This window comes from Xenopus laevis, chromosome 8L, assembly GCF_017654675.1.
Source record: "Xenopus laevis strain J_2021 chromosome 8L, Xenopus_laevis_v10.1, whole genome shotgun sequence".
Lineage (NCBI taxonomy): Eukaryota > Metazoa > Chordata > Amphibia > Anura > Pipidae > Xenopus > Xenopus laevis.
This window is the reverse complement of record NC_054385.1, coordinates 120,995,662-121,003,863: the sequence shown is the minus strand read 5'-3', so window position 1 is coordinate 121,003,863 and position 8,202 is coordinate 120,995,662. Positions and strand designations below refer to the sequence as shown.

The 8,202-nt window shown below is 37.9% G+C and overlaps 1 protein-coding gene across 1 annotated transcript; it reads right to left on the bottom strand.

Annotated features, from left to right (window-relative positions):
• Positions 1-1,759: 1,759 nt before the first annotated feature.
• Positions 1,760-2,681, bottom strand: LOC121396923 (SLAM family member 5-like). The gene is made up of 2 exons (XM_041572580.1): positions 2,277-2,681; positions 1,760-2,199 (listed from the first exon to the last, which is right to left on the bottom strand). Exons 1-2 carry the CDS (start codon positions 2,521-2,523, stop codon positions 1,889-1,891), a joined length of 558 nt encoding a protein of 185 aa, XP_041428514.1. The 5' UTR covers positions 2,524-2,681; the 3' UTR covers positions 1,760-1,888.
• Between the last annotated feature and the right edge of the window lie 5,521 nt (positions 2,682-8,202).

The window sequence follows — 8,202 nt, the reverse complement described above, 5'->3', positions numbered from 1 at the left end:
TCCCATATCTGTATCTATATTTTTGTAGATGCACAAATATATATAAAGAGACACTGGTTTAAAGGAGAATGAAATGCCAGAACTTGCTTGATTCAACGTATAGCTCTAAAGTAGAGTATTTGTGGTTGGAAACATGAATATAATGTAAACTGGACGCTCTGCAAACTATCCATTTCCTCTGTTCGAAGAACTGTCAGCTCAACCTAACTAACCAAAAGTAAATAGAGAATGGGCAGCAGCAGAAATGCAACAGTAATGATGTTTCCTTTTCAGTCTGTTCTGTGGTTGAAAGGTAAAGCCTAAGGTGCAAAGATTTTATTGTATGTGCTTTTTTAACTGTTGCAACACTGTTCCAATAAATTATCAGACGGTTGCAATTTTATTTCCCTGAAAGACCAGTGGAAAAGCAACCCAAACACACTGACCCAAGCAACCCCTATCTGTCATTGATATAATATGGTCAATTTGCTTCCTAAAACCTAGAACAGAATTCTAAACCAGTCGGCTGATACAGTTTTAAAACTTTAATTTCCCGAGAGAGGTTTTCACATAAAAAAAAAAACACAATAAATATTGCAAAACTATAACAGTAGTGTCAAGTCTTTATCCTAAGGATGTCTATTTTGAAATAAGAAGTACGACAAGAGACAGTATAAGGATTCCAGGAAGAAACAACAACAATTTAATCCGGCATATATTACCTGTAATAAAGAGAAAAGAAATAAAGACTGAATGAAGGCGATAAGGACGAGTTATAGTCATTGCCCACACCAATTATTTGGTAGAATTCTTATTAATTAAACAACCTTAATAATTCAGTTGCAAAACAAATGGATCTTTGCATGAGTTAGGAGAAGGAAAGCTACCAAAGCAGTTTATTGCCAATAAATTAGCCACAAAAGTGCAAGCAAGGACGCCATTTTTATTCTTTAGAATGCTTTACCATACCTGAGTAAACAGCTCTAGAAGCTCCCTCTCTTTCTTTAGGATAGCAGCTGCCATATTAGCTTGTGCGACCACTTCCTGCCTGAGTCTCTCCCTGCTCACTCATAGGTCTGGGCTCATATTACAGCAGGAAGGAGAGAGAGGAGCAAACTGAGCATGCTCAAGCCCTAGCCCTGGAGGTTTAAGCTGAAACAGGAAGTCTGATACGGAAGCCCATGAGTACACAATAGAAATAAATAAATGCTGTATTTCTTTTGACAGAAGACATAGAGCAACACTACTTTGAGGGTTTACTGGTGTATTTATATAGACCTTTATGATAAAGCTTATTTAATTTTACCCTTTCCTTCTCCTTTAAAAGAGGCAATTCTGCCCTGATTGCTCTCCAAGGGGGTCTAGTCAGTACCATACCACTGTAGCTGTATTGATAGCGCAGAGAGAGAGAGAGAGAGATTGCATTATGTACTAGAAAAGCAGAAATAAAGATTTAGAAACTGGACTTTCATCTCTATAAGTTCCCAGGAACCACCACTAGTAACCACTGTTGTGTCCCAGTACCCTGGCCAATAAACTGCCAAGTAACAGTAGTCAAGTTCACAGGCAGTATTGTTAAATGCATGACCAGCTTAATTAATATAGAACATTAGTGATGGGGGAATTTGTGCCGCGAAATTCGTGCATTTCCCACAAAATTTGCAAAACGGCGAAAAATTCTTGTTTTTGGACGCCGGCGACAATTTTATTTGACGCTGGCGAATTTTCACCAGCGAATTGTCGCGCCTGTTTTGGGAATTTATTCGCTGGTGGTGAATAAAGCAAATTCACCGTGAATTTGCGCCGGGCAAATAAATTCACCCATCACTATAGAACATCATTTACAGCAAGATTTTTACTTGGCTGTGACTAATAAAACGAATCTGGACCTTACTAAAACATACCCACTCTACTTACCAGAATGTTCATCTGACTGCACGGCATACTGGCAAATATCTTGTGCATTTACACTCTGATTGTTTTTATCTCCTGGGTTTTGTACCAAACAAAGTAATTCCATATTATCTGTCATACTGGGCAGTGATATCTCCACTGTGCTTCTCCCAGTATAATGCTGGTACTCAGAGCCTTCATATCTGTACAGCCAACTGACGGACCCTGATGATACGTTACTTGGAACGGAACAATGAAGAGTAAAATTGCACCAGGTTGTGCTGTTGATCACCCCTTCTATTTCTATGTTTGGTACTGGAACAGGTTCTGTTTAAAAGGAGAAATATTCATATGGGTTTGTTCATTATCACAGTAGTTCTAATACATTCTGTTACAATACATACCGTAAACGGTGAGATTAAAAAACACTGTCTTGATAGTTGAATTTGTAAGTGTAATTAACTCCTTATAGATATCACTGTCCTCCAACCTCAGCTCTCTGATTCTCAATACTGTTCCACTGTCAGATGCTTCCAGGCGATTGGTGAACTGTTTGCTCTGAACTGAGAGAAGCAGATCCTTGTATTCTGCCACTGAAAAGATCTCTCCATTATGTTTCCGTTCCCAGACTACTCTTTTTACTGGGATCATCAGCTGCAGATGGGGCGATAAGGAGACAGACTGGTTTAGGAGTCCATTCACCTGGAAAGGAGCCTCTTGTATTCCTGTAGGGGGCAGTAATAATTAAACATAGTCATTTTATATTCAATACAGGTATAGGATCCTTAATCTGGAAACCAGTTAAGGAAAGGCCATTTCACATAAACTCCATTATCATCAAATAATTCAATTGTTTAAAAATAATTTCCTTTTTCTCTGTAATAATAAAACAGCACCTTGTACTCAATCTTAACTAAATGCAATTAATCCTTATTGGAAGCAAAACATTTCTGATTCTGGTTTAATTCATGTTTAATGTTTTAGTAGACCCAAATTATGGAAAGATCTGGAAAACCTTAGGTCCTAAGCATTATGGAAAACAGGTATTTTAAGTGTATTTTCATTATAGGGCAGGCATGTCCCATATTAGGATATATCTATGCATATTGGACATTAAATTGTACAAAAGACCCATGTCATTTATACTCATTTACATATAAACCACCTACTTTCAAACTAACAAAAAAAGTTTCAAGGTTGGTAGTTTGGAATAGAAAGGCATGTTTAACAATTGTGAATTTGACACACTTTCCAAAAATATATAGGTTTTTTTGGAGTCTGCTTACTTTCAGGAGCTCTGATGACCCAATAAAGGCCTAATGACTGATTATTTTGCATTAGTTAAAGTGAGCTCTGAAAATGTGCATTTAATATTTTGATTTTAGGCTCTCTACATGCTACATGCTTTGATATTCTTGAATATTATTGGCACATTGATACATTGGATATTGGGTATCAAACTGTTCAGTAGACCCTCAGGTTCATATTTAGGGTGTTTTATCCTTGTACCTAATAATATGAGAGATTTTGAGAAATTCTGTAAAAACCCATAACTTTAGTAAAGCTTTGCACTTAAATATATTGGAGTAGAACGGCATATTTACCCATTTTGGATTTGTCAGAATGTGTTTTTTCCAGAAAAATGTGGCTTTCTTGGGTAAATCTATTGTTAACAGAAATTATGAGTTTGTAATCTAAACTATACAGATTTCTAAAGTGAAAAGTCTTGTAAAAATCAGTAGTGTAGTGTTGTAGGATGTTGACCTACACAAGTCAGAACTCTACCTAAAGCTATACATATTTTTTTATTAGCCCATCAGGCGATATGGGACTTTGCAAATCAGCTGAATTTTCATGAATATTTTAAAATATATGTACAATACGTGTCTATATATTATGAAAAGTCTGATTTATTCAAGCTACAGTTATGGGACCTGTTATCCAGAATGCTTGGGACGTGGGGTTTTCTGGATAATGGATATTTTTGTCATTTGGATCATCATACCTTGAGTCTACTATAAAATCATGTAAAAATTAAATAAACCAAATGGGTTGGCTATATCCAATAAGGATTAATTATATCTTAGTTTGGATCAAGTACAAGCTACTGTTTTAGTATTACATATAAAAAGGAAATCATATAAAAAAACCTGTAATTATTTGGATAAAATGGAGTCTATGGGAGACTGGCTTCCTGTTATTTAGAGCTTTCTGGATAATTGTTTTCCAGGTTAATGGATCCCCATTTCAGAAAATGCCCCTAAAGAGAAGTGCAGAAAATTGAAAAAAATATATGACCAGTTCCTTGTAACTATTCCTCTTTGTAGAATATGAGCCAAAAATAAAATGGCATACAGTATGTTGACATATAGACTGAAACACTTTACAATATTGATGTGCGGGATGGCCCAAAACCCATGGGGGGGGGCAGGTTCGGGCTGGCGTCAATTTAGATCTATAAATAGAGGGGACAGAGAGGGCCAGGCCGGGTTTGGGTTGGAATGTTGATGATATAAATTTTCTGCAATAATATAACATTGTGTCAGAATAAAATAATAGTCTTTTTGTAACATTCTGACCTGAAACCAGAAGTAGAGAAGGCAACATCAGTAGAATTGCAAGCTCTTCAGACGTCTTCCCCTGCATGTTGTGTGGGTCTGGGCTCAGGTTTATGCAGTGTGGGTAAAGCACAGACAGAATAAAAGATGAAAGGAAATGCACTGGTCGTACTTTGTTACAGACCCTCTCTGAAACCACTGTCTTCCTTCCTAGGAGGCTGAGCAGTCAAGTAATAGGAGTTTGAAATATGAAAGTATCTCTCTCTCTCTCTCTCTCTCTCTCTCTCTCTCAAAACAATGAAAGGATCAGTAGAAGAAAGAGGACGCAATGGCACCCAATCCCTACTGCCTACCCTATTGCTAAACATTACTATGTTTGGTTGGCAAGATCTGCCTGTTTTAAAATTGATATGTAATAATATTCACCTTCGATCCACATTCCTGCAAATAAACTCTGAGTGAACTCTGAAATATATTCTATTAGTGATGGGCGAATTTGCGCGAATTTCGCGAAACGGCGAAAAATTCGCGAAACGGCGCCTCGTTTTTGACGCCGGTGCCCGTTTTTTCGACGCCGGCGCCCGTTTTTGACGCTGACGCCCGTTTTGACGCCGGCAAATTTTTTTGCCGAATAAATTCACCCATCACTAGATTCTATCCATTATACATGAAAAGTAAGCAGGCCCAAGTACGCTATGCACTCAACATAATAAAATAATTTTAGACAAATAAAGATGCTCATGTGGGCTGAGAGTTCAGAGTAGAAAAAGTAAATACTAAAAGAGTAAATCATCTAGATGGAAAGAATATGGGTGAGTAATAGGTAAAGGGGCAGTTGAAGGGGCAAAGAAGGTGTAAGAACAAGAAGCACAGAATATGTGGGATTGAGGCATAGGGCTCAGTCATAATACCTTCAACAGAGCATGCTCAAACTGAGAATCTTTTTGGATGTTCTTCTGTATCTACAAACTCCTGCTCTGTACACAATACTGTAGGGCAGTGATTGTCAAACATTTTGAGTTCATGCCCGATGTAATGTTGTTCCAGCCATTCCTATGAGAATGTTAAATGTTCACTTAAATATGCATTAGCAGCCTAGCACTGGGTGGAGTAATGAGAAAATGTATTTGAAGGACGAGGAGAGAGCAGCCAGGGATAAAGCTGACATCTACCCTGTAGTCTGACATCTATGTGTGCATTCTTCTAGTTCTGCAACACTCTGCACGGGTTATCAAACCCCCTTGAAGGTACAACCTTTTGCCAGGCCCCCTTTGAAGTTCTTTGAAGAACATCAGGGCTTTCTTAATTCATGTAATGGGTACTGATATATGAAAAGATCTGATCGGTTATAGGTCCAAGAATAGCTAGGGCAGCAAATACACATTTAAACCAAATTCCTCCCAACTGGCCTTCAAGCTGGGCTTTCAGGTGAATCTCTTAGAGCCAATTGCCATCACCTCTACTGGCCTTCAAGCTGAGCCCCCTTTTCACATGAAATTAGTATGATGCAGATTGTGATATTTTTGAAATGTAAAACTATAATTCTGTTAAAATGACTAAGCTTTATGTTCCCGTTTCAAATTTCAGCAGCATTGGTTGCATTGGTCCAATTTCTTCTACAAACCAGGCAGACTGAATAGAAAGATAAGTAATAAAAAGTAACAATACAATTGTAGCCTCACATGGGAAGCGATAGATTTTATCTGCCAGGCATCAGGGACCCCCATCAAGCAGATAGCATTTTAAAGGGGACCTGTCACCCTAAATAATAATTCCAAATCCTGTTTTATGATGTTAAGTCAAGCAAAATAAACTTCACTTACACAAAATAAATGATTTAAATCTTGTTTCTTTTAGTCTTAGAATTCACAATCACTTGAAACAGGCAGCAGCCATTTTGTGGACACAGTTATTAAGACAAGCTTTAGATCATGCCAAAATCTTGTTTATGCACCAAAATGGGGGACCTGATGCCCATGTCCATGTACTGGCTACAAAATGAAATGTTGGAGATGGAGGGGAAATGTAAAGAATGCAGTGACATCTAGAAATTGCAGAATGGAAAGTGAAAGTAATTGTCTGCCCCGCCTCTATGCCTAAGGCATAGAGGAGGGGCAGGCAATATATGATTGACAGCTGAGCGTTTTAAATAAGTTTGTAACCAGTATGGTTGTTTTAATAAAAAAAAATGTTGGATTTCATGATTAATTTTAAAAGGACTTTTTTTATACAGATTTTCAGGTGTGGGTGACGGGTCCCCTTTAAATTGCAAGCTGGAAAGAGGCATTAGGAAACAGTGGATAAAGAAATGGGGCATATAGTAAGAGCTAGCTATCCTTTTAATGTAAATTATATACTCGAAATGCAACAGTTCCTCTGGAACTGATACAACTGCCCCAGTGTATACGAATGTGATAGGGACCTTAGATTGTAATCTCCTCTGATTTATGTACTGACATGTATAACCCCTGTAAAGCAGCTGCAGAAATCTCTTGGTGCCATAACAATAAAAGCCAATACTACTACTGATAATAAAGTACAACATAACTACTACACTAATAATCACACTTATTGAGGTTACTGAGATTTATGCATAATATTTCTGAAATGGTAACACCACAATGTACTCACAATAGCATGTTCCCAGAGTTTTTACCTTTCTTGCACACTAAAGGACTCATTTACTTACAAAACTAAAGGTGGCCATACTTGGGCCGATAAAAGCTGCTGATAGCCTGAGTCGGCAGCTTATTGGCCCATGTATGGGGCCCTCCGATGGGCTTCCCCGATCGATATCTACGATAGGGCAGGGTTCTTTGATGTGGTCCCGTGATCCAACAACCCATATTCTTTACATTATGATCCAATCATTGGGTTATAGGGCCCACCATCAGGATCAGTCTGATATCGCTCACCTCAATGTGAGCATATCGGGAAGAGATCAACTCATTTGGCGACATCGCCAAACGAATGGACCACTATGTGTCTGGCAACCTTTACACAAGTTTTGCATAGTGATTGACCAGGCTTTATTCCCATTGGAATATTGCCATTGATTTTGCAGCTGTCAGACATGGAATTTTAACTGATATCTGGCTGCTAAGGGGGAATTACCCTAGAAACCATGCAGCTGCTTAGTGGTCTGCATGGAGGGTAAGTAGCATGTGGCCTGCTGCCTGGGTCAGCCGGTTGCCACGTAGGGATTTTTTTGGAAGTTTTTCACCCATAACTAATACCTAAAGCTTTATTTGTAAACATGTTTTCACGATGTTTTTTTGTGCTGAAGATTTTTTAATGGTTTTTAATGGTTTTTCATTTTTGTTAATGGTACCAGACTGAAGAGACGACAATCTGTGCCAGTAAGAAAAACAAGGAGTCAACACCTGTTAAATACCAAAGTGGCATATGTCCATTATTTATTAAAGTTGCATTTTACAGACAATGCTCAAATGTTTCAGGACGAGTTCAGCCCTTCCTCAAGTAATAATTATCATAGACGACAAAATTTATACGAAATGAGTTATACCGCCATCTAGTGACCAAACAGGTAAACATCCCATAAGGGAAATACAATGTCCATAGTGCAGTCCAGTTCAGTGTCCAAATTTTAAGAAATAATGTCTATGAGGGGGGAGAAAAACAATTCCATCCAATATCCCCCTTTTAGGTAATTTGCATTCTTATGTAAAAAGAAAATGGTTAGAACCAATAATTACAGGTATGTATAGTTTATACATTGATTCAGTGTGCCCAACATCATTTTCCAGTAGAT

Coding starts and splice junctions, on each gene's coding strand:
- LOC121396923 (XM_041572580.1), bottom strand. CDS start 2,523: ATGATCCCAGTAAAAAGAGTAGTCTGGGAACGGAAACATAATGGAGAG. Junction 2,200..2,276: donor TTTTAATCTCACCGTTTACG/GTATGTATTGTA, acceptor CCTTTTAAACAG/AACCTGTTCCAGTACCAAAC.